General features: G+C 37.4%; 3 protein-coding genes and 1 pseudogene across 3 annotated transcripts; all 4 read left to right on the top strand.

Moving 5' to 3' along the window:
- Positions 1 to 606: 606 nt before the first annotated feature.
- LOC113171961 (extracellular calcium-sensing receptor-like) lies at positions 607 to 4,187 on the top strand. Its single transcript, XM_026374708.1, has 6 exons — positions 607 to 797; positions 989 to 1,286; positions 1,462 to 2,256; positions 2,371 to 2,598; positions 2,705 to 2,828; positions 3,274 to 4,187. Exons 1-6 carry the CDS (start codon positions 721 to 723, stop codon positions 4,185 to 4,187), a joined length of 2,436 nt encoding a protein of 811 aa, XP_026230493.1. The 5' UTR covers positions 607 to 720.
- A 2,005-nt stretch (positions 4,188 to 6,192) lies between these two features.
- On the top strand, positions 6,193 to 9,774 carry LOC113171967 (extracellular calcium-sensing receptor-like). The gene is made up of 6 exons (XM_026374721.1): positions 6,193 to 6,383; positions 6,575 to 6,872; positions 7,048 to 7,842; positions 7,957 to 8,184; positions 8,291 to 8,414; positions 8,861 to 9,774. Exons 1-6 carry the CDS (start codon positions 6,307 to 6,309, stop codon positions 9,772 to 9,774), a joined length of 2,436 nt encoding a protein of 811 aa, XP_026230506.1. The 5' UTR covers positions 6,193 to 6,306.
- A 1,880-nt stretch (positions 9,775 to 11,654) lies between these two features.
- LOC113171973 (extracellular calcium-sensing receptor-like) lies at positions 11,655 to 15,151 on the top strand. The gene is given in 7 exon segments (XM_026374731.1): positions 11,655 to 11,845; positions 12,029 to 12,326; positions 12,459 to 12,583; positions 12,585 to 13,242; positions 13,341 to 13,568; positions 13,675 to 13,798; positions 14,241 to 15,151. Coding segments are annotated over 7 exon segments (2,421 nt in total). The 5' UTR covers positions 11,655 to 11,768.
- A 5,619-nt stretch (positions 15,152 to 20,770) lies between these two features.
- Positions 20,771 to 24,211, top strand: LOC113171984 (annotated as a pseudogene).
- Positions 24,212 to 27,377: the final 3,166 nt, after the last annotated feature.

The following is a 27,377-nucleotide window of genomic DNA, read 5'->3' on the forward strand; positions in this document are numbered from 1 at the left end:
CCTTCCCATCCAATCCACATTTTTTTTCTTCTATCCTTCCCCATTTCTGGCTCTAAACCTGGACAAAATTAATAATTCTTGTCCACCATAATTTTTTTTTTGGCCAGTCACCCCATTTCTTCCTGTATCCCTTAGGTCGCCGTGACCCAAGCAGCAATCTAATGAATTGCTCTGATCCTGAGGCATCCACTGTCTTCCACTCCAGCAGTACATTCCATCTAGCAAAAAGTTCAAACAGCTGAAACTTACATAACTGTGTTTATACTACTTTCTGTACGCAAGTGTAAGACATATGCAGTATACTAACCCAAAACTCTAATTACTACATTGTCAATTTCATAATTTAATTTGGCTAATTTCTTACACATTATTTATAATGATTAAATGTCTGTGGTTTTAAATATCACTAGTACATAAAATATACTATTCTGACAAGGACTGTTTAATAACCTCAGGTCTTTTTTTTTATCTTTTAGGGTATTCAAAATGTATAAATAGTCACACAAGCTCTTGCTCTGCAGTAAGATACTTCATCCACCCACTCATTTATTTCCTTCAAACAGAATGACACTGACACAGAAGTGGCCAGGGCGGAGCTGGGCACTTTTACAACTGCTGTTGGTGGCATCTTTTACTAAGACAGAGGAACAGGTGTGTCGACTGAGAGGGGATACCGAGAATCCCCAGCTATCTAAAGATGGTGACATTATATTTGGGGGAATGTTTGCCTTCTATGGTAGCTGGAAAGACAGAAAAGATACTTTCACAAGCAAACCACTGCCACTGGAATGCATAAGGTAAATTATACTGAAATATCCTGTTAAGATTTAATCTATCTAGGATTAAATGATAGATATGAATATAAAACAGGTGCACATGTTTACCAGAGGAATAAAAAATGAATCTAAATAAAAAAAAATATTTTGACAATTATATATTATATAAATATTTTGTGTTGTATGTGTCATAAAACACTGTGTGAATGAAGTTTGAATTTAGGAGCATTCCAGATTGCCCAGGCTATGCTTTTTGCCATTGAAGAGATCAATAACAGTACAGACCTACTACCTGGAATCTCTCTGGGATATAAAATGTATGATACTTGTGGCTCTGCAGCAAGAAGTGTGAAAGTTGCACTGGCCTTAACTAATGGTAATGAAGTTGTATCTACACTGTCCAAAGCTCCATGTACCAGATCTGCACAAGTGCAGGCCATAATAGGAGAAACATCTTCTTCTCCTTGCATGGCTATAGCTACTGTCATTGGACCCTTTTATATTCCAGAGGTCGGTAAGATTACTAAATTACTACATTTATTACTAAAAAAGTAAAATTCTTTTTATGATAAATTATCTATATTCTGTAATCTGTTTTTCCAACTGTTAAGAGTAAATGTGATTTTGTGAATATTTTATATTTTACAATTTTAACTCTGAGAGGTCATTTGTTTTTGTCTTTTAGATCAGTCCGTTTGCCACCTGTGCTTGTCTCAGTGACAAAACCAAGTACCCCTCCTTCCTCAGAACAATACCCAGTGACTATTATCAGAGCAGAGCACTGGCTCAGTTGGTCAAATACTTTGGTTGGACTTGGGTTGGAGCTATTAGATCCAACGATGACTATGGCAATAATGGTATGGCTATATTCACAGAAACTGCACAGCAACTGGGAATCTGTCTGGAATATTCTTTATCTTTCTTTAGAACAGATCCACCAAACAAAATACAAAAGATTATTGAAATAATCAAGCTTTCCACATGTAAGGTGATTATTGCTTTTCTCACCTATTTGGACATGGATGTGCTTTTGTATACATTGTCTCTTTACAACTTGACTGGGTACCAGTGGGTAGGCACTGAAGCCTGGATTTTTGATTCACAAACTGCAGAGATGGATAAGCATCACATCCTGGATGGTGCCATAGGCCTGTCTATCCCCAAAGCACAGGTCAGTGGCATGAGAGAGTTCATATTAGATGTGAAGCCACTCAATTCACCTGGTAATAAAATGTTTGCAGAGTTTTGGGAGACATTATTTAACTGTAAATTTAAACAGTCAAATACATGGATAGAGAATCAGAGAGAATGTACTGGACATGAAGATCTGAGTGGATTGCAAAGCAGCTTCACTGATATGTCACTCATGCCCATATTTAACAATGTCTATAAAGGAGTGTATGCTGTGGCCCATGCACTTCACAATATTCTGGTTTGTAATGAAACATGTAACTACAATGTGCAGCTAGATTCATTCACGGTGAGTAAATACTTAAATCCTTGAAATCTACTTCAAAAAATTATTTGTTGCAGACTTACATGTTGATGAACCAACAGACCTTTGTAATAACTAAATGAAAATATATAATATTAGATTTTACAGCACATAAGAAAGATTCGTTTTAAAACAAAGGAAGGAGATGAAGTTTACTTTAATGAGAATGGAGACCCACCAGCAAAATATGAAATTATACATTGGCAGCCAACAAAAAATGGTGTTGTGGACTTTGTCACAGTTGGTCTTTATGATGCATCTTTACCTGCAGACAAACAGCTGAGTCTGCAAAATAAATCTTTAATTTGGGCACAGAACTCAAAACAGGTAAGTTATTATATCTCCATTATACATCTCAATTACAATACAATTGCATTAATAATGTATAAAAATTATTTTCATTGGGCTTATTATACTCATGTTGTTCATACAGGTTCCTGTGTCAGTGTGCAGTGAGAAATGTCCCCCAGGAACTCGTAAAGTTCTCCAGAAAGGAAAGCCTGTCTGCTGCTATGACTGTATAAGATGTGCAGAAGGAGAAATAAGCAACACTACAGGTCTAGTAATACTAAATACAAGGCTTGGCACTACAGTGAACCAGAAAAGAAAACTGTCATAATATATAATTGTTCCAGCAAACTACTAATTTCACTTTCAGAAAAGCATTTTAATTTGTTTGAAAATCACAAAAATTCCAGACACACTGGCAAGTTTCTGACATCAAATGTAACTTTTCCACATACACTATAATGACATAGTTGAAGACAGTAGAAAACAAACTAAACCAAAAAACACTATTGAAATAAAGTTATTACCGTTAAAAATACTGGGTGTAAGACACTTTTTGACATCTCATAAATAAAAATATATAATTAATAATTATAACAGCATGGGGTTGCCATATAGGTTGATAGTACTGTCTTACTTACACCAGTTGATATGCATTAGCAATGATATAGGGAAGCACTGAAAACAAAAATCTGCTTTATTATTACTTGTCAGATTCTATCACCTGTGTGCAATGTCAGCCTGAATTCTGGTCCAATGAGAGAAGAGATGCCTGTGTAAAGAAGGAAGCAGAGTTTCTATCATTTGAAGAAATTATGGGAGCACTGCTCACTGCAGCATCTTTATTTGGAACATGCATGACTGCTGTTGTAGCATTCATCTTCTTCAGACACAGGAAAACTCCTATTGTCAGGGCCAACAACTCTGAGCTGAGCTTCCTGCTGCTCTTCTCCTTGACTCTGTGTTTCCTGTGTTCTCTGACCTTTATCGGCCGACCCTCTGAGTGGTCCTGCATGCTGAGACACACAGCATTCGGCATCACCTTTGTCCTCTGTATCTCTTGTGTTCTGGGGAAAACTATGGTGGTGTTAATGGCCTTCAGGGCTTCACTTCCAGGCAGTAATGTGATGAAATGGTTTGGACCAACACAGCAGAGACTCAGTGTTCTGGCCTTCACTCTCATCCAGGTTGTAATATGTATCCTCTGGTTAACAATTTCTCCTCCTTTTCCATTTAAGAACTTTAAAGAAATCAAAGACAAAATCATCTTAGAATGTGCTCTGGGTTCAACTGTGGGATTTTGGGCTGTACTTGGGTACATAGGCCTTCTGGCCTCTTTCTGTTTCATTCTTGCTTTTCTGGCTCGGAAACTACCTGATAACTTCAATGAGGCCAAATTTATCACCTTCAGCATGTTGATCTTCTGTGCAGTGTGGATCACGTTTATTCCAGCTTATGTCAGCTCTCCTGGGAAGTTCAGTGTTGCTGTAGAGATATTTGCTATTCTGGCCTCCAGTTTTGGACTGTTAATTTGTATTTTTATTCCAAAATGTTATATTGTCTTACTGAGACCAGATAAGAATACAAAAAAGAATATGATGGTGAGAGAGGTAAAAAATACAATATGAAATACTACAGAATATATCTAAAATATGCTTAAAACAAAACATTAGTTTCTTCTGTTTCTTGCGGAATTCCTTTAACACACAACACATTAGAAATATATGTCTGTTCATTCATTGCAACAGTTGGGTGTAATCTATTACATACCATCCATTTGTAACATAGGCTATGGCAATGGCAGCTTTTCTAATCTAATTATATGTAATACTACTTGTAATTATGTACTAATGAGTATACAGATATAATACCTAATTGCTGTGTGAGTTCACGACACTTAAAATAGTTCATAGTTTAGTTGGATAATGTACTTTATTTTTGTTACAGACAAAAACATCTTTAGCCTGTATTAATTTTAATTTGGTCAGAGAATCCCAATTAAAATGGGAGACCTGATCTTTTTAAGAAAAGACACTGACCAATGACAAGTTATCACAAGTTCTTAAGATTATCTTATGACCATCAGCTAATTGTGACAGTGTAAAAATGTCAAACTTGTGGAAATCACAGTTTTGAAGCAATAAATGTGAAAACATAAGCTCTTGCTGTTTAAATCTCTGAAGGCATACATAGAGTACGATTGTATAACCGAATGCAATGTTTGTTTTGCCTGGTTAATTGTTTTGAAGAGTTAAGCTATTTAATTTCTCAGAAAATTAAAAGAAACATTTCAAGTATGTTGCAGAATGGGTGGTACCATTGAATCCACAGTGGTCCAAATAGGTTTTATACGAAATTTGAAGAAGGTTTGATGAAGCATGAAGAATAGGGAGTGTTTTAAAAAAATCTAAATGCTGGAAAATCTAGTCAGACAAATGTGGGCGGTCCCAATTACAAATAATTTCAGATGCATCCGAAGAGCACAGAGAAAAAAAGATTATACTCCTACCATTTAGGAATTATGAGTCATGATAAAACTGTAATAACTGTCCACATGGTAGCATCATAGAGGCATGTATGTAGTATGTGAAGAATTTCAACACAGGGCAGCTTTCCATAAAATTTCATTACAGTAGGTTATATAGTTTTTGAGAAAACCACTGTTTTAGAACACTCCCATAGACTTTCCATTCAAATAAAATTCATATAAACTCATTATACAGTGCCTATAAAAAGTATGATTACTTTTTGGATGTTTCATCCTTTTATTGACACTAACATGAATCATCCTGTGGATGCACATTTGTGTTTTTTTTTTTTTTTTTTTTTCTTGTAGTATTACAGAATAGACCTCAGTCAAATCAATACAGTTCAAATGAGCATTTATTATAAAATAATACTAATTATTCAGACAGGATGCGAGTTCACATTTCCCCCAGCTAGAAAAAGAAGAAAAAATAGTGAAATGCCTCGGGCTGGAATGCTATTGGATTCCTATTTTCACTTAACATCCTCTTTTTATCATGTCCTTCCCATCCTTCCACATTTTTTTTCTTCTATCCTTCCCCATTTCTGGCTCTAAACCTGGACAAAATTAACAATTCTTGTCCACCATAATTTTTTTTTTGGCCAGTCACCCCATTTCTTCCTGTATCCCTTAGGTCGCCGTGACCCAAGCAGCAATCTAATGAATTGCTCTGATCCTGAGGCATCCACTGTCTTCCACTCCAGCAGTACATTCCATCTAGCAAAAAGTTCAAACAGCTGAAACTTACATAACTGTGTTTATACTACTTTCTGTACGCAAGTGTAAGACATATGCAGTATACTAACCCAAAACTCTAATTACTACATTGTCAATTTCATAATTTAATTTGGCTAATTTCTTACTCATTATTTATAATGATTAAATGTCTGTGGTTTCAAATATCACTAGTACATAAAATATACTATTCTGACAAGGACTGTTTAATAGCCTCAGGTCTTTTTTTTTTTATCTTTTAGGGTATTCAAAATGTATAAATAGTCACACAAGCTCTTGCTCTGCAGTAAGATACTTCATCCACCCACTCAATTTTTCCCTCAAACAGAATGACACTGACACAGAAGTGGCCAGAGCGGAGCTGGGCACTTTTACAACTGCTGTTGGTGGCATCTTTTACTAAGACAGAGGAACAGGTGTGTCGACTGAGAGGGGATACCGAGAATCCCCAGCTATCTAAGGATGGTGACATTATATTTGGGGGAATGTTTGCCTTCTATGGTAGCTGGAAAGACAGAAAAGATACTTTCACAAGCAAACCACTGCCACTGGAATGCATAAGGTAAATTATACTGAAATATCCTGTTAAGATTTAATCTATCTAGGATTAAATGATAGATATAAATATAAAACAGGTGCACATGTTTACCAGAGGAATAAAAAATGAATCTAAATAAAAAAAAATATTTTGACAATTATATATTATATAAATATTTTGTGTTGTATGTGTCATAAAACACTGTGTGAATGAAGTTTGAATTTAGGAGCATTCCAGATTGCCCAGGCTATGCTTTTTGCCATTGAAGAGATCAATAACAGTACAGACCTACTACCTGGCATCTCTCTGGGATATAAAATGTATGATACTTGTGGCTCTGCAGCAAGAAGTGTGAAAGTTGCACTGGCCTTAACTAATGGTAATGAAGTTGTATCTACACTGTCCAAAGCTCCATGTACCAGACCTGCACAAGTGCAAGCAATAATAGGAGAAACATCTTCTTCTCCTTGCATGGCTATAGCTACTGTCATTGGACCCTTTCATATTCCAGAGGTCGGTAAGATTACTAAATTACTACATTTATTACTAAAAAAGTAAAATTCTTTTTATGAGAAATTATCTATATTCTGTAATCTGTTTTTCCAACTGTTAAGAGTAAATGTGATTTTGTGAATATTTTATATTTTACAATTTTAACTCTGAGAGGTCATTTGTTTTTGTCTTTTAGATCAGTCCGTTTGCCACCTGTGCTTGTCTCAGTGACAAAACCAAGTACCCATCCTTCCTCAGAACTATATCCAGTGACTATTATCAGAGCAGAGCACTGGCTCAGTTGGTCAAACACTTTGGTTGGACTTGGGTTGGAGCTATTAGATCCAATGATGATTATGGCAATAATGGTATGGCTATATTCACAGAAGCTGCACAGCAACTGGGAATCTGTCTGGAATATTCTGTATCTTTCTTTAGAACAGATCCACCAAACAAAATACAAAAGATTATTGAAATAATCAAGCTTTCCACATGTAAGGTGATTATTGCTTTTCTCACCTATTTGGACATGGATGTGCTTTTGTATACATTGTCTCTTTACAACTTGACTGGGTACCAGTGGGTAGGCACTGAAGGTTGGATCTTTGATTCACAAACTGCAAAAATGGATAAGAATCACATTCTGGATGGTGCCATAGGGCTTTTCATCCCCAAAGCACATGTTAGTGGCATGAGAGAGTTTATATTAAATGTGAAGCCACTCAATTCACCTGGTAATAAAATGTTTGCAGAGTTTTGGGAGACATTATTTAACTGTAAATTTAAACAGTCAAATACATGGATAGAGAATCAGAGAGAATGTACTGGACATGAAGATCTGAGTGGATTGCAGAGCAGCTTCACTGATATGTCACTCATGCCTATATTTAACAATGTCTATAAAGGAGTGTATGCTGTGGCCCATGCACTTCACAATATTCTGGTTTGTAATGAAACATGTAACTACAATGTGCAGCTAGATTCATTCACGGTGAGTAAATACTTAAATCCTTGAAATCTACTTCAAAAAATTATTTGTTGCACACTTACATGTTGATGAACCAACAGACCTTTGTAATAACTAAATGAAAATATATAATATTAGATTTTACAGCACATAAGAAAGATTCGTTTTAAAACAAAGGAAGGAGATGAAGTTTACTTTAATGAGAATGGAGACCCACCAGCAAAATATGAAATTATACATTGGCAGCCAACAGAAAATGGTGTTGTGGACTTTGTCACGGTTGGTCTTTATGATGCATCTTTACCTGCAGACAAACAGTTGAGTCTGCAAAATAAATCTTTAATTTGGGCACAGAACTCAAAACAGGTAAGCTATTATATCACCATTATACATCTCAATTACAATACAATTGCATTAATAATGTATAAAAATTATTTTCATTGGGATTATTATACTCATGTTGTTCATACAGGTTCCTGTGTCAGTGTGCAGTGAGAAATGTCCCCCAGGAACTCGTAAGGTTCTCCAGAAAGGAAAACCTGTCTGCTGCTATGACTGTATAAGATGTGCAGAAGGAGAAATAAGCAACATTACAGGTCTAGTAATACTAAATGCAAGGCTTGGCACCACAGTGAACCAGAAAAGAAAGCTGTCATAATATATAATTGTTCCAGCAAACTACTAATTTCACTTTCAGAAAAGCATTTTAATTTGTTTGAAAATCACAAAAATTCCAGACACACTGGCAAGTTTCTGACATCAAATGTAACTTTTCCACATACACTATAATGACATATTTGAAGACAGTAGAAAACAAACTAAACCAAAAAACACTATTGAAATAAAGTTATTACCATTAAATATATTGGGTGTAAGACACTTTTTGACATCTCATAAATAAAAATATTGAATTAATAATTATAACAGCATGGGGTTGCCATATAGGTTGATAGTACTGTCTTTCTTACACCAGTTGATATGCAGATAGCAATGATATAGGGAAGCACTGAAAACAAAAATCTGCTTTATTATTACTTGTCAGATTCTATCACCTGTGTGCAATGTCAGCCTGAATTCTGGTCCAATGACAGAAGAGATGCCTGTGTAAAGAAGGAAGCAGAGTTTCTATCATTTGAAGAAATTATGGGAGCACTGCTCACTGCAGCATCTTTATTTGGAACATGCATGACTGCTGTTGTAGCATTCATCTTCTTCAGATACAGGAAAACTCCTATTGTCAGGGCCAACAACTCTGAACTGAGCTTCCTGCTGCTCTTCTCCTTGACTCTGTGTTTCCTGTGTTCTCTGACCTTTATCGGCCGACCCTCTGAGTGGTCCTGCATGCTGAGACACACAGCATTCGGCATCACCTTTGTCCTCTGTATCTCTTGTGTTCTGGGGAAAACTATGGTGGTGTTAATGGCCTTCAGGGCTTCACTTCCAGGCAGTAATGTGATGAAATGGTTTGGACCAACACAGCAGAGACTCAGTGTTCTGGCTTTCACTCTCATCCAGGTTGTAATATGTATCCTCTGGTTAACAATTTCTCCTCCTTTTCCATTTAAGAACTTTAAAGAAATCAAAGACAAAATCATCTTAGAATGTGCTCTGGGTTCAACTGTAGGATTTTGGGCTGTACTTGGGTACATAGGTCTTCTGGCCTCTTTCTGTTTCATTCTTGCTTTTCTGGCTCGGAAACTACCTGATAACTTCAATGAGGCCAAATTTATCACCTTCAGCATGTTGATCTTCTGTGCAGTGTGGATCACGTTTATTCCAGCTTATGTCAGCTCTCCTGGGAAGTTCAGTGTTGCTGTGGAGATATTTGCTATTCTGGCCTCCAGTTTTGGACTGTTAATTTGTATTTTCATTCCAAAATGTTATATTGTCTTACTGAGACCAGAGAAGAACACAAAAAAGAATATGATGGTGAGAGAGGTAAAAAATACAATATGAAATACTACAGAATATATCTAAAATATGCTTAAAACAAAACATTAGTTTCTTCTGTTTCTTGCGGAATTCCTTTAACACACAACACATTAGAAATATATGTCTGTTCATTCATTGCAACAGTTGGGTGTAATCTATTGCATACCATCCATTTGTAACATAGGCTATGGCAATGGCAGCATTTGTAATCTAATTATATGTAATACTACTTGTAATTATGTACTAATGAGTATACAGATATAATACCTAATTGCTCTGTGAGTTCACAACACTTAAAATAGTTCATAGTTTAGTTGGATAATATACTTTATTTTTGTTACAGACAAAAACATCTTTAGCCTGTATTAATTTTAATTTGGTCAGAGAATCCCAATTAAAATGGGAGACCTGATCTTTTTAAGAAAAGACACTGACCAATGACAAGTTATCGCAAGTTCTTAAGATTATCTTATGACCATCAGCTAATTGTGGCAGTGTAAAAATGTCAAACTTGTGGAAATCACAGTTTTGAAGCAATAAATGTGAAAACATAAGCTCTTGCTGTTTAAATCTCTGAAGGCATACATAGAGTACGATTGTACAACCGAATGCAATGTTTGGTTTGCCTGGTTAATTGTTTTGAAGAGTTAAGCTATTTAATTTCTCAGAAATTAAAAGAAACATTTCAAGTATGTTGCAGAATGGTTGGTACCATTGAATCCACAGTGGTCCAAATAGGTTTTATACGAAATTTGAAGAAGGTTTGATGAAGCATGAAGAATAGGGAGTGTTTTAAAAAAATCTAAATGCTGGAAAATCTAGTCAGACAAATGTGGGCGGTCCCAATTACAAATAATTTCAGATGCATCCGAAGAGCACAGAGAAAAAAAGATTATACTCCTACCATTTAGGAATTATGAGTCATGATAAAACTGTAATAACTGTCCACATGGTAGCATCATAGAGGCATGTATGTAGTATGTGAAGAATTTCAACACAGGGCAGCTTTCCATAAAATTTCATTACAGTAGGTTATATAGTTTTTGAGAAAACCACTGTTTTAGAACACTCCCATAGACTTTCCATTCAAATAAAATTCATATAAACTCATTATACAGTGCCTATAAAAAGTATGATTACTTTTTGGATGTTTCATCCTTTTATTGACACTAACATGAATCATCCTGTGGATGCACATTTGTGTTTTTTCTTGAATTTTCTTGTAGTATTACAGAATAGACCTCAGTCAAATCAATACAGTTCAAATGAGCATTTATTATAAAATAATACTAATTATTCAGACAGGATGCGAGTTCACATTTCCCCCAGCTAGAAAAAGAAGAAAAAATAGTGAAATGCCTCGGGCTGGAGTGCTCTTGTCTTTCTATTTTCACTTAACATCCTCTTTTTATCATGTCCTTCCCATCCAATCCACATTTTTTTTTCTTCTATCCTTCCCCATTTCTGGCTAAACCTGGACAAAATTAATAATTCTTGTCCACCATAATTTTTTTTTGGCCAGTCACCCCATTTCTTCCTGTATCCCTTAGGTCGCCGTGACTACTTTCTGTACGCAAGTGTAAGACATATGCAGTATACTAACCCAAAACTCTAATTACTACATTGTCAATTTCATAATTTAATTTGGCTAATTTCTTACACATTATTTATAATGATTAAATGTCTGTGGTTTCAAATATCACTAGTACATAAAATATACTGTTCTGACAAGGACTGTTTAATAGCCTCAGGTCTTTTTTTTTTTTATCTTTTAGGGTATTCAAAATGTATAAATAGTCACACAAGCTCTTGCTCTGCAGTAAGATACTTCATCCACCCACTCAATTTTTCCCTCAAACAGAATGACACTGACACAGAAGTGGCCAGGGCGGAGCTGGGCACTTTTACAACTGCTGTTGGTGGCATCTTTTACTAAGACAGAGGAACAGGTGTGTCGACTGAGAGGGGATACCGAGAATCCCCAGCTATCTAAAGATGGTGACATTATATTTGGGGGAATGTTTGCCTTCTATGGTAGCTGGAAAGACAGAAAAGATACTTTCACAAGCAAACCACTGCCACTGGAATGCATAAGGTAAATTATACTGAAATATCCTGTTAAGATTTAATCTATCTAGGATTAAATGATAGATATAAATATAAAACAGGTGCAGAGGAATAAAAAATGAATCTAAATAAAGTATTTATTCATAAAATTTTATTTTGACAATTTTAATATTTTGTGTTGTATGTGTCATAAAACACTGTGTGAATGAAGTTTGAATTTAGGAGCATTCCAGTTTGCCCAGGCTATGCTTTTTGCCATTGAAGAGATCAATAACAGTACAGACCTACTACCTGGAATCTCTCTGGGATATAAAATTTATGATACTTGTGGCTCTGCAGCAAGAAGTGTGAAAGTTGCACTGGCCTTAACTAATGGTAATGAAGTTGTATCTACACTGTCCAAAGCTCCATGTACCAGACCTGCACAAGTGCAAGCAATAATAGGAGAAACATCTTCTTCTCCTTGCATGGCTATAGCTAATGTCATTGGACCCTTTTATATTCCAGAGGTCGGTAAGATTACTAAATGTAAAATTCTATTCATGAGAAATTATCTTCTTTATTCTTCAATCTGTTTTTCCAACTGTTAAGAGCAAATGTGATTTTGTGAATATTTTTAATTTTACATTTTCTTCTTTTAGATCAGTCCGTTTGCCACCTGTGCTTGTCTCAGTGACAAAACCAAGTACCCATCCTTCCTCAGAACTATCCCCAGTGACTATTATCAGAGCAGAGCTCTGGCTCAGTTGGTCAAGCACTTTGGTTGGAGCTATTAGAACTAATGATGACTATGGCAATAATGGTATGGCTATATTCACAGAAACTGCACAGCAACTGGGTATCTGTCTGGAATATTCTTTATCTTTCTTTAGAACAGATCCACCAAACAAAATACAAAAGATTATTGAAATAATCAAGCTTTCCACATGTAAGGTGATTATTGCTTTTCTCTCCTATTTGGACATGGATGTGCTTTTGTATACATTGTCTCTTTACAACTTGACTGGGTACCAGTGGGTAGGCACTGAAGGTTGGATCTTTGATTCTCAAACTGCAAAGATGGATAAGCATCACATTCTGGATGGTGCTATAGGCCTGTCCATCCCCAAAGGAAAGGTCAGTGGCATGAGAGAGTTCATATTAGATGTGAAGCCACTCAATTCACCTGGTAATAAAATGTTTGCAGAGTTTTGGGAGTCATTATTTAACTGTAAGTTTAAACAGTCAAAGTCACCAACAGAGAATCATAGAGAATGTACTGGACATGAAGATCTGAGTGGATTACACAACAGCTTCACTGATATGTCACTTATGCCCATATTCAACAATGTTTATAAAGGAGTGTATGCTGTGGCTCATGCACTTCACAATATTCTGGTTTGTAATGAAACATGTAACTACAAGGTGCAGCTAGATCCATTCACGGTGAGTAAATGCTTAAATCCTTGAAATCTACTTACTTACTTACATGATGCTGAACCAACAGACCTTTGTAATAACTTCATGATATCATATAATTTTAGATTTTACAGTACATAAGAAATATTCGTTTTAAAACAAAGGAAGAAGAAGAAGTTTACTTTAATGAGAATGGAGACCCACCAGCAAAGTATGAAATTATAAACTGGCAGCCAACAGAAGATGGTGTTGTGGACTTTGTCACAGTTGGTCTTTATGATGCATCTTTACCTGCAGACAAACAGCTGAGTCTGAAAAATAACTCTTTAATTTGGGCACAGAACTCAAAACAGGTAAGCTATTATATCACCATTATACATCTCAATTACAATACAATTGCATTAATAATGTATAAAAATTATTTTCATTGGGCTTATTATACTCATGTTGTTCATACAGGTTCCTGTGTCAGTTTGCAGTGAGAAATGTCCCCCAGGAACTCGTAAGGTTCTCCAGAAAGGAAAACCTGTCTGCTGTTATGACTGTATAAGATGTGCAGAAGGAGAAATAAGCAACACTACAGGTCTAGTAATACTAAATGCAAGGTTTGGGACTACAGTGAACCAGAAAAGAAAGCTGTCATAATATATAATTGTTCCAGCAAACTACTAATTTCACTTTCAGAAAAGCATTTTAATTTGTTTGAAAATCACAAAAATTCCCGACACAAGTTTCTGCCAGCAAATGTAACTTTTCCACATACACTATAATGAAATATTTGAAGACAGTAGAAAACAAACTAAACTAAACAACACTAGTGAAATAAAGTCATTACCATTAAAAATACTGTGTGTGATACATTATTTTAATAATACATAAAAATATCGAATTAATAATTATAACAGCATGGGGTTGCCATATAGGTTGATAGTACTGTCTTTCTTACACTAGTTGATATGCAGATAGCAATGATATAGGCAAGCACTGAAAAAAAATCTAAGATCTGTTTTATTATTACTTGTCAGATTCTATCACCTGTGTGCGATGTCAGCCTGAATTCTGGTCCAATGACAGAAGAGATGCCTGTTTAAAGAAGGAAGCAGAGTTTCTATCATATGAAGAAATTATGGGAGCACTGCTCACTGCAGCATCTTTATTTGGAACATGCATGACTGCTGTTGTAGCATTCATTTTCTTCAGATACAGGAAAACTCCTATTGTCAGGGCCAACAACTCTGAACTGAGCTTCCTGCTGCTCTTCTCCTTGACTCTGTGTTTCCTGTGTTCTCTGACCTTCATCGGCCGACCCTCTGAGTGGTCCTGCATGCTGAGACACACAGCATTCGGCATCACCTTTGTCCTCTGTATCTCTTGTGTTCTGGGGAAAACTATGGTGGTGTTAATGGCCTTCAGGGCTTCACTTCCAGGCAGTAATGTGATGAAATGGTTTGGACCAACACAGCAGAGACTCAGTGTTCTGGCTTTCACTCTCATCCAGGTTGTAATATGTATCCTCTGGTTAACAATTTCTCCTCCTTTTCCATTTAAGAACTTTAAAGAAATCAAAGACAAAATCATCTTAGAATGTGCTCTGGGTTCAACTGTGGGATTTTGGGCTGTACTTGGGTACATAGGCCTTCTGGCCTCTTTCTGTTTCATTCTTGCTTTTCTGGCTCGGAAACTACCTGATAACTTCAATGAGGCCAAATTTATCACCTTCAGCATGTTGATCTTCTGTGCAGTGTGGATCACTTTTATTCCAGCTTATGTCAGCTCTCCTGGGAAGTTCAGTGTTGCTGTAGAGATATTTGCTATTCTGGCCTCCAGTTTTGGACTGTTAATTTGTATTTTCATTCCAAAATGTTATATTATCTTACTGAGACCAGAGAAAAATACAAAAAAGAATATGATGGGGAGAGAGGCATCAACAGTCTGAAATGTAAAAAAAAAATCATCATATAAAATATGATAATGAAGAAATACTATTATACTATTCGTGAGTTCTAGTTTCTGCAAAATAATGACTGAAACACATAACACATCAAATTGGCAATTGTATTCATTTTATTCAACAGCTATTTTTTACCACTGCAATACTGTTAATGTAATTTTTGTTGTAATTTATGTGGTATAATCCATTTTTGATATACCATATTAGAATGACTGCATTTACTACAATATAATATACAGTCACAAAAAAATACATGTGATGAAGTTCAAATAAATATTTAAAAGTTTAAAATAAAAGTATAAAATATATAAATATACAAACTGACTGGCTTGTCTTAGTTTTTTTTTGTTCAGAGAATCACATTTAAATCCTGGAACCCCAATTCATGATCTAATAATGTCATGGTTTCAGCCTCGTTGCTGCTTGTAGTTCCCCCGAGCTCTTATTTTGACAACTTCCTGTTTCCCTTTCCCAGTCTGATCACATGCACTTACCTAATTGGTTACACCTGGTCTCCCCCACTCTATAAATACCGGCCTGCTCACCTGTCTCCCCTGCCATATAGTCTGTTCTTAACTCCTGGACACTATCCAGTGTTTCTCTTGGACTGATTTGTTTTGGATTTCTCGGACTCTGCCTGCTCTGGACCCCGTCTCTTGCCTGACCCCCTGGTGCTGTGAGTTTTGTTTATTCCTGGTTATTCCCCCTGCTCACAGTACCAGACCTCTCCCTGTATCTACCTGATTCCCCTTCTCTGACCTGCACCCCTTCTACCCTGGATTCCCCCTCACTGGACCAGCCTGACCTGACCCTGCTTCCTGTCTACCCCTCTGGTTCTGTGAGTTTCCCCTCGTTGTTCCCTTCTCTGCTCTGTTTCTGTTTGGATCTCCCTGTGTTTCGACCTGAATTGTCTTACTGTTGTGGATTTTGCCTGTCGGATTTATCTCTGAACTGCCTACTTGTGTATGACCTGGATTCCCCTAGACCTCTGAGTTTAGCCCTGTGGATTATTGTTTGGATTATATTCTTGTGGCTTGTGTGACACTTTTGTTACTGTACTGAACTTTCTCTGTTGTCCTCCATTCTGTCCATGTGCTCTCTGTTGGTCGGCCATCTTGGTTTTGACATCACTTCCGGTGTCCAACGAGACCACCATACTCACCCTACCTCATCTCCTCCCATCTAGTGACTGTTTCATTCAATTTGTTGATTTACTGTTTTGTCAATATAGATAAAGATTGACTACCCTGTTCTGTCCTGTCTGATCTCTGGCCATGGAGTCCTTCATGGTGCTCGTGCCGAATGACTCCATTAGACATTTCAAATTTGTGTATAACACTGATTGGAATAGTTTTAGGTGCTATGCACCCATTAAAGCTGCAAACTATTTGGTTAGGCTTTTTGATTTCTCTTAGACCCAGGGATTGTTTATTTAAATATTCTGATATTTCTTTGCTTGTTTTTGTGATTGTTTCAACAGTTTACATCTATCTGTTTATATGTTTTATTGATTGTCCTGACTACTACTAATGCTACTACCTGACTGTATTCAAGCATGGTCAGTTAAGGTATAATCTCAATGTCGGTGTATTTACGTTCTTGAGGACCCACTGCCAATGGTAGTGCCCTATTTGTTGATGAGGCCCGTTCATTCAGATGTGACTTGATAAAGCCATATCCCGCAGGAGTCAAAGAACCTACAAATGCCCTCTTTTATGGTCTTAGTATGTAATAGAAAAAAGCTTTTTGTAAATTGATTTAAAAAAAAAAAAAAAAAAAAAAATTGCAGAGGTCCAAGATGCACCAACAGTGCACTTTATGATTGCAACCAAGTGTGAGGTTACAGCAAGACAATGACACAGTATTATTCCCACTGTGTAAGTTTATCATGCAAATTATCCTGTGCTTAAATATGCTTAAAATTTGTTATTGACCGTTTTTGTGGTTTGAAATCCAGGTAATTGACTAAATGTTCTCAGTGTTTTGTTAGTTTTAAACATTTTTATGTAGGTGTAACTACTCTCCTCTCTGAGGAGAACTGGACTAACACGATAAATTTGAAAGCATTAATGAAAGTGCATGTGAATAAGCATAAACAGTAGGTTAGGGCAGAAGCAGTGGCGGAAGCGTATTCTTCCAACCTCCTGACCAGTGTGCAGCGCTCAAGCAAGCTATAGAGGTGAGATGCAGGTGAGTGAGAAGGTTGAGCTGTCAGGAGGCTGGTCCCCAGTGGGGAAGACAAAATAGTGGACTAGTCTGAGAGGACAAGGTGGTCTGCTGTATGGTCCCTGTAGAGCAGGGGTCTCAAACTGAAATTACCTGGGGGCCGCGGGAAGCATAGTCTGGGTGAGGCTGGGCCGCATCAGGTTTTCCACAAGAAAAGCTTTGTTTTAAAAAAATAAAATAAAATCCTATCTTCTCAAATCTATTTATTTTTAATTTTTTAATACAAAATAAATACAAACATAAAAAATAAGAATAAATCGGGAATAAATATAATAATAATAATAATAATAATGAAAATAATAATTACATTCCTCTAGTCGGCGACAAAATGTGGTTTCTATATCTGCTGTATTCGGATTCAAATGTCTGAATGAACAGTTCTTTAACGTTCTTCTGAACATCGCTCTGTGACTGCAGACTACATTAGGCTGCACTGAGTTCCTTACTTTTCTTTTAACCCGCCGCGAACGCATCACTCTGACTTATAGTGTCCCGCTGGGGGGCAACTTAAAAAAACTTTTTTTTTTTGAAGTGTTGTGAACGCAGCGCGCTGGGACGAATGTCCGCGTGAGCTTCATAGAAACGACGCCGCTAGCCAGGATGAAAACTCTCCATGGCAACACTGCTGTCACTCATTGAGAAATGCTTCTCTGATTGGATTAAGCCCGGCCGATGTCCCGCCCCCGAGACCCATATACCCCACCGTGATTGGTTGGTTCGTATTTTAGAAGGGTGATTCTGGGTCCCAGACAGCAGATGAATTAGCCTCTTATGCAATTTGAATTTAGCAGGAATACAAGAACCCCTAACTATCTAAAGATGGTAACATGTATTTGAAGGGGAGTGATGCCAATGAAGAATAGTCTACTGAGGATAATGGTATGAGAGATATATTACACCATATAAGAAAGATTTATTTCAAAACAAAAGAAGGTGATGAAGTTTACTTTAATTAGAAGGGAGACCCACCAGCAAAGTATACAATTTTAAATTGGCAGCCAAGAGAAAATGGTGTTGTGGACTTTGTCACAGTTAGTCTTTATGATGCATATAAAGAGAGCTGTTTTTAAAGTGAGTGCTGATACGTTTTTCTCATAGTCACGTTGTCTTTGCAGGTTTCTGTGTCAGTTTGTGGTGAGAAATGTCCCCCAGGAACTTGCAAGGTTTTCTGGAAAGGAAAGCCTGTCTGCTGCTATGACTGTATAAGTTGTGCAGAGGGAGAAAAAATTAACATTACAGGTCTAATAATAAATAGAATAGTTTTCTAATTTCCAAAGCAGCATTACATTGTAATGTATAACTACATTTTATTTTGGATTTCACAAAATGCATTATATGTTAAGGATTACTAAAGTACTACCTCTGTGTTGTTTTAAACTTCTTATGTATCCAAGTGTAACTTATTAATTTTAGACAAATATTTTGAATAGACTATATACATAGCCTGAAATCAAAATACTATAATAACAGCTAGGTACATAGGTCTTCTGGCTGCATTGTGTTTCATTTTTGCTTAAAACTGCATGATAACTTTAATTATATTGGATATTAATATTGCATTTTTATTACACAATGTTACATTATCTTACTGAGATGCATGCCCAGTGTATTTGGACCTTGATCTCTTTTGGATCAGATTGCAGAATTCAACCTATGCCCCTGTGTTATAGCCTACCTGTTTTGGCAGTAATTTTCAGTTTACTTTTTTGGTTTTCAACACACCCTTAGTTTTTATTCTAGAATTTGTTTTTGAAATTTTTGTTGCTACTTTGAACTTTTGTGTCTAGCCACTTTTAATTGTTGCTTTGTTTTTTTTTTTTTGCCTCGCTCCTTGTCTGTGTACCAAGCCCCCTGTCACGTGGTGATCGCCATTTTGGCTGCTGCCATTTTCTGTTTTGCAGTCTGCAACTTCCAGGGTTCCCTGCTACCCATGTCCAATTTCTGTATTGCTCTACTATGATTCTCAATACAATAAACTCCCTTTAATTTAATTGGGCCTGCAAAACCACAACCGTCACACAAACAATCAACCAAATCTTTGCAGACAAAAATAATGTTTAGCTTGTGTTAATATTCATTTTGTCAGCGAATCCCATTTAAATTATTAATTACAATACACAGTCTACAAAACTGTTCAACCTCAGAACAGATACCAGTGTTAAATTCTGTTCCCATCTCCAAGATAAGTGTTAAGCCCTAGACCTGTTGTTTTACAGTGACACCTCGAGAGGTGTGACAGGGAGGAACGGCCTCCTAGATCTGAATCCAAGAAGGGTTTTGTTATTGGACTTCTGTGCTGGTTACAGTTTGTCCATAACAAACACCATGTCCAAGCATAAGTACATCGGTGTAACACCATACCCTTGGCCGGAGGTCAATGGAGTTCGTGTTCATGTCATCTAACCTCCGACATTATGTCTTGAGCACTCTGGTGAAGAGAGGGGCTAAGCTGTCAACCAATCATTACCTGCTGGTAAACTGGATCTGACAGTAGAGGAGAATGCTAGACAGACTTGGCAGACCCAAACACAGTGTGAAGGACTGTTGGGAATGTATGGCAGAAGCATTTGTGAAGGCGGTCTTCAACTCCCTCCACAGTGGTGGGCAGTGACCACAGGAGCCACAAGAGAACATCAGGCCCTAAGGCCACCTTCATAGAAAAAAACATTTCTGCATTGTTGCCCCACTAGTGCACTTAATTTCATTACCCAAAAGCAGCTGAAAATGATTTCAGTAATCAAACAACCCCCTTTGATATGTAACTCATTAAAAAAATAATTGCTGAAGTTTCATTGACTTGATGTCATACTTTGATTAAAAAGTGCTCATTACATTTTTACAAGCGGTGTACTTAGGGGGAAAAAAAACAATATCTGAATATCAGAATTGGAAAACCACTACCTATGTAATGAACATATATATGCATATCCCAAAGTTTGAATCTAACCTTAAAAAAAAAATTATTTTCTTACTTGGAAAATGTAAATGAGCTAAAAACAGTATTTTGGAGAAGAGGAAAGTTTTGACAATATATATTCTTTAGTTTTTAGAATTTGTATTTTTATTTTCCTATTTCCATTTCCATTTTTTTCATTGTTTCCACATTTAACAATACTCAGGTTGTCCAACATTCCTCATCCTTTGATTTTATGTTTGTTGTTTTTTAAAGATTTTCTTAAATTAAACATATGGTATAAATTGTATCATAAAGTGATAAGGTTTAAGACATCATCAGTGTAAAATTGATAAATGTTAAGGGATTCAATCACTTTTTTCTTTCCATTTTTTTTATTCAAAACTTATAAATAGTAACACAATCTCTTGCTTCGCACTGAGGTTCTTGAGAATACACCCACTCGTTTATTTTTCTCAACCAGAATGTCACTTATACAGTGGTGGCCAGAGCGTGGCTGGGCACTTTTACAGCTGTTGATGGTGGCATCTTTTTCTCAGACAGAGGAACAGGTGTGCCGACTAATAGGTGATCCAGAGAATCCCCAGCTATCTAAAGATGGTGACATCACATTTGGGGGAATGTTTGCCTTCCATGGTAGCTGGGAAGACAGAAAAGATACCTTCACAAGCAAACCACCGCCACTGGAATGCAACAGGTAAATTATACTGAAATATACTGTTAAGATATATAAAGGAACTACATAGGTTTACCAGAATAAAAAGGTATAAATCTAAAGTATTTTATTTTGACAATATTATTGTATTTCCTGTTGTATTTGTGAATATCATCAAACACTGTGTGGATCAAGTTTAAATGAAGGAGCATTCCAGTTTGCCCAGGCTATGCTTTTTGCCATTGAGGAGATTAATAACAGTACAGACCTACTACCTGGAATCTCTCTGGGATATAAAATGTATGATACTTGTGGCTCTGCAGCAAGAGGTGTAAAAGTTGCACTGGCCTTGACTAATGGTAATGAAGTTGTATCTACACTGTCAAAGGCTCCGTGTACCAGATCTGCACAAGTGCAGGTAATAATAGGAGAAACATCTTCTTCTCCTTGTATGGCTATAGCTACTGTCATTGGACCCTTTCATATTCCAGAGGTCTGTAAGATTACTAACTTTTTATTACTAAGTTTAAAAATTATTTTTGTTTGAAATTATTTTTCTAAATACTTTCAGATGTTAAGATCAAATGGGAGTTTGTGAATGTTTTATATACAACTTTTTTTTCATTTTGAGAAGTCATTGTTCTTTTAGATCAGTCCCTCTGCCACCTGTGCTTGTCTCAGTGACAAAACCAAGTACCCCTCCTTCCTCAGAACTATACCCAGTGACTATTATCAGAGCAGAGTCTTGGCCCAGTTGGTCAAGCACTTTGGTTGGACTTGGGTTGGAGCAATAAGATCCAATGATGATTATGGCAATAATGGTATGGCTATATTCACAGAAACTGCACAGCAGCTGGGAATCTGTCTGGAATATTCTGTATCTTTCATTAGAACAGATCCACCAAACAAAACACAAAAGATTATGGAAATGATCAAACATTCAACTTCCAAAGTGATTGTTGCTTTCCTCTCCTATTTGGACATGGATGTGCTTTTGTATATGTTGTCTCTTTACAACTTGGCTGGGTACCAGTGGGTAGGCACTGAGTCCTGGATCATTCATTCGCAAACTGCAGAAATTGATAACGTACACATTCTGGATGGTGCTATAGGCCTGTCCATCCCCAAAGCACATGTCAGTGGCATGAGAGAGTTCATAATAGATGTGAAGCCACTCAATTCATCTGGTAATGAAATATTCACAGAGTTTTGGGAGACATTATTTAACTGTAAGTTTAAACACTCTAAGTCACCAACAGAGAATCAGAGAGAATGTACTGGACATGAAGATCTAAATGGACACAGCTTCACTGATATGTCACTTATGCCCATATTTAATAATGTCTATAAAGGAGTGTATGCTGTAGCTCATGCACTTCATAATATTCTTGACTGTAATGAAACATGTAACTACGAGGTGCAACTAGATCCATCCATGGTGGGTGAAAAATTATATCCTTAAAATTTGTGCCATGTTGCTGAACAAACAAACCTTTGTCATAATTACATAAAAATATATAATTTTAGATTTTACAGCACATAAGAAAGATTCGTTTTAAAACAAAGGAAGGAGATGAAGTTCACTTTAATGAGAAGGGAGACCCACCAGCAAAGTATGAAATTATAAACTGGCAGCCAACAAAAAATGGTGTTGTGGACTTTGTTACAGTTGGTCTTTATGATGCATCTTTACCTGCAGACAAACAATTGAGTCTGCAAAATAATTATATCATTTGGGCACAGAATTCAAAACAGGTAAGCTATCATTTGATCAATTAATTATTAATAGTTACAATATTGCGACAAATTTGATAAGCTTTTCTAGTTGAGTGATTTTATATTTTTCTCACAGTTATGTTGTTCATACAGGTTCCCGTGTCAGTTTGCAGTGAGAAATGTCCCCCAGGAACTCGCAAGGTTCTCCGGAAAGGAAAACCTGTCTGCTGCTATGACTGTATAAGATGTGCAGAGGGAGAAATTAGCAACATTACAGGTCTAGTAATACTTAATGCAAGGTTTGGGACTACATAGAACCAGAAAACAAAGCTGTCACTCATGCAAATCAATCTTAAGACCTGAAGGTTTTGTTGATGTTTTGTATTCCAAAGAAGGATTAAATAACAAAATATAATTGTTCCAGCAAACTACTAGTTTCACTTTCACAAGAAAGCATTTTGTTTGTAAAGTTTGTTTGGTTTTCAGGCTTTGTGATAAGTGCACACACTATCATGACATATTTGACAATGAAACAACACTGAAACAAAAAAAAAAAAAAAAAAAAAAAGGAAAGCGCTTAAAATAAAAAGTCTAACATCCATTTTATTATTATTTTTCAGATTCTATCACCTGTGTGCGATGTCAGCCTGAATTCTGGTCAAATGAGAGAAGAGATGCCTGTGTAAAGAAGGAGACAGAGTTTCTATCATTTGAAGGAAATTATGGGAGCACTGCTCACTGCAGCATCTTTATTTGGAACATGCATGACTGCTGTTGTAGCATTCATCTTCTTCAGACACAGGAAAACTCCTATTGTCAGGGCCAACAACTCTGAGCTGAGCTTCCTGCTGCTCTTCTCCTTGACTCTGTGTTTCCTGTGTTCTCTGACCTTTATCGGCCGACCCTCTGAGTGGTCCTGCATGCTGAGACACACAGCATTCGGCATCACCTTTGTCCTCTGTATCTCTTGTGTTCTGGGGAAAACTATGGTGGTGTTAATGGCCTTCAGGGCCTCACTTCCAGGCAGTAATGTGATGAAATGGTTTGGACCAACACAGCAGAGACTCAGTGTTCTGGCTTCACTCTCATCCAGGTTGTAATATGTATCCTCTGGTTAACAATTTCTCCTCCTTTTCCGTTTAAGAACTTTAAAGAAATCAAAGACAAAATCATCTTAGAATGTGCTCTGGGTTCAACTGTGGGATTTTGGGCTGTACTTGGGTACATAGGCCTTCTGGCCTCTTTCTGTTTCATTCTTGCTTTTTTGGCTCGGAAACTACCTGATAACTTCAATGAGGCCAAATTTATCACCTTCAGCATGTTGATCTTCTGTGCAGTGTGGATCACTTTTATTCCAGCTTATGTCAGCTCTCCTGGGAAGTTCAGTGTTGCTGTAGAGATATTTGCTATTCTGGCCTCCAGTTTTGGACTGTTAATTTGTATTTTTATTCCAAAATGTTACATTATCTTAATGAGACCAGAGAAGAACACAAAAAAGAATATGATGGGGAGAGAGGCACCAAAAACAACCTGATCTACCTAACTTTCTGTAAACTTATAGATATTTATTTTAATTTTGTGTGACTTGTTGATATTTTTAATGTCTTTTGTTTTTTTTATTATTGGTTATCCTCCTATGACTATGAACATGTTATTGTTGTTAGGTCTCACGTCACGTCATTAAAGGGTTATTTATATGTTATTTGCATATGTTTTCCTGCTATGATTATTTTAATGATCTGTCGTATACCTCTTTTTAATAGTTAAGTTAATTATCATATATTATTATTATTCATTATTACAGTAATATTTTTATAATACTATGATGTTATATCTTGGTAGCCTAGTAGATTACAGCCCACTAATTACTAAAAATCTATCCTGTTATTATTTTACATTGTAAATTAAATAAGTGCAATTAGTGTAAAACTAGTCACTTTTCATATAATTATGCATTAGCTCCAAATGTGTAATAAAATTGCAAACGTTTAACACATGAAATTTTAATATAATGTATGGTTCAACTAATAAAATGATGTGTATTATCTTATAAGCCTTCAGTGTTTTGATATTACAGTATTACATATTTATGTAATCATTGGGCAACATAAATCTCTGCAGTAAATCAGTTTGAAATATAAATAATAACTTTACATTGACTTTAGTAAAACTAATATAAACCCCAAAGTATTCAGTGTCTTAGTCTGTTGCCCCACTTTGATTACTGATTCTGTCTAACTTTTATTTGTTTGCTAATTACTCTGTAATTACTACTAAATGTGATTGTTTTTAATTTCAGATTAGATTCAAGTAATTTGTTTAAAATAATGTTTTAATATTACACAGCTTTCCAGGTAATTACATTAAAATTTCAAACTTGTTTCTTACTAAATATTTTACACTGAGTGCACTTATTTAATTTCAATTTTGAAACAAGTTTAATAGGCTATCAATGTTATGTAAAGTGTGCAATGTTTAGAGCTTAGCATACTACCTACCTTGTTTCTATGACATTACATGTGTGATTTATTTCACTCCCTTTTCTTTTAATCTTGATAGCCTGTGCTTACTTTGATACTTGCATATATGTGAACAATAACTGGTGCACCAACTCCAAGACTGTACTGTAGCTAGTCACTGCTCCCCAGATGTGGAATATGTGACTGTCAGATGCAGACCTGTTTATCTTCCAAGAGAGTTCACTGTTGTCATGGCAACTGCTGTGTACATACCACCAGATGCTAATGTTAAGTTGGCACTGGGACTCCTGCATACCACGATTAGCAGCAACCAAGTACCCTAAGGCTGTGCAAATTATTGCCGGGGATTTTAACCATGCTCAATTAAAAACTGTCTGTGAAATGTGCCACCAGAGGAGATAAGACACTAGATAAGGTCTACTCCAACATAAAACATGGCTACAGAGCTATACTGCTCCCACACCTGGGCCAGTCAGACCACATGTCCCTGCTACTAGCACCAGCATATACCCCCCTCAGTAAACAGGCTCTTACCAAAAGAATGACTATTAAAACTTGGCCCGAAGGTGCCTCCCACCAGCTGCAGGATTGCTTTCAGAGAACCAACTGGGAGATTTCTGACCACCCAGACCTGGAGGAGCACACAGCAGCAGTCCTGTGCTTTTTCAACCACTGCACAGACACTGTTACTGTGGACAAGTGCATCAGAGTGTATCCAAACCAAAAACCCTGGATGACCAGAGAGGTCCAGCGACTGCTGCAGGAGGGCAACACAGCCTTCAGGTCCGGTGACATGAACCTGTACAGCTCTGCCAGAAGAGAGGCATCCGACAGGCCAAACTGGACTACAAACAGAGGATTGAGGACAACCTCAGCACAAACAACACACAGCAGGTGTGGCAAGGGATCCAGCATTTAACCAACTACAGACCAAACCTCGCTGCTATCGATGGGGACCTTTCACTGGCAGAGGAGCTTAACTTCTTCTTCGCCCGCTTCAAGGTGGAGCCACCAGAGACAGCAGCACTACAGGCATCAGCCCACAGCGGCCCCTCACTCAGTGTGGAGGAACATGAGGTGAGGCGCACGCTGAGGTCTATGAACCCGAGGAAGTCTGCCGGACCTGATGGCATCACTGGTCGGGGGCTGAAGGACTGCGCGGACCAAATGGCGGGGCCTTAAGGACTACAGACCTGTTGCCCTGACCCCGGTTATCATGAAATGCTTTGAGAAACTGGTACGTAGTCACATTACCTCATGCCTTCCATCTACAATGGACAGCTACCAGTACGCATACAGGGCAAACAGGTCCACAGAAGACGCCATCACCACCACTCTCCACACTGCTTTGTCCCATCTGGAGCAGCCGGGGAGCTACGTGAGGCTGCTGTTTGTGGATTTCAGTTCTGCCTTTAACACCATCCTTCCTCACAGACTTGTGTCCAAACTAGAGGCCCTCGGACTCTCCACCTCCACATGCCTCTGGATTTTGGACTTCCTGACAGCCCACCCCCAGAGGGTTAGAGTAGGGTCCCACATATCGACAGCTCTCATCCTCAGTATTGGCTCCCCACAGGGCTGTGTGCTGAGCCCCCTGCTCTACACCCTCTACACACAAGACTGCACCTCCACCCACCCCAGCAATACCATCATTAAGTTTGCTGATGACACCACAGTGGTAGGGCTTATCTCTGGAAATGATGAGTCCGCTTACCGGGACGAGGTGGTGCGGCTCTTTGTCTGGTGTGGAAAAAACAATCTGATCCTCAACACAACAAAGACCAAGGAACTGGTGGTGGATTACAGGAGGAACAAAACAGACATTCAGGCACTTTATCGTGTGGAGATCGTGTGGAGAGGGTGGCTGCTTTCAAGCCCCTGGGCGTCACCATTGAGCAGGACCTGACCTGGGGTGCCAACACCACTCCTCTGGTGAAGAAGGCCCAGCAGAGACTGTACTTTCTCAGTCTTCTAAAGAAAAACAACCTGAATGAGAAACTGGTAGTGTCTCTCTCTCTCAAAAGAGAGCATTTTAACATACTGTGCCTGTGCCTGGTTTGCCAGTTGCACAGCTGCAGCTCCCATCCCTGGAAGAACTGTACAACTCCCGCTGCCTAAAAAAAGCTCAGAACATTCTGCAGGACCCATCACAACCTGAACATTCTCTGTTTGAACTGCTGCCTTCAGGCAGAAGATACAGTGCAATTAAAACAAGAACAA

The sequence above is a fragment of the Anabas testudineus genome, chromosome 13 (genome assembly GCF_900324465.2).
Source record: "Anabas testudineus chromosome 13, fAnaTes1.2, whole genome shotgun sequence".
NCBI classification, from domain to species: domain Eukaryota; kingdom Metazoa; phylum Chordata; class Actinopteri; order Anabantiformes; family Anabantidae; genus Anabas; species Anabas testudineus.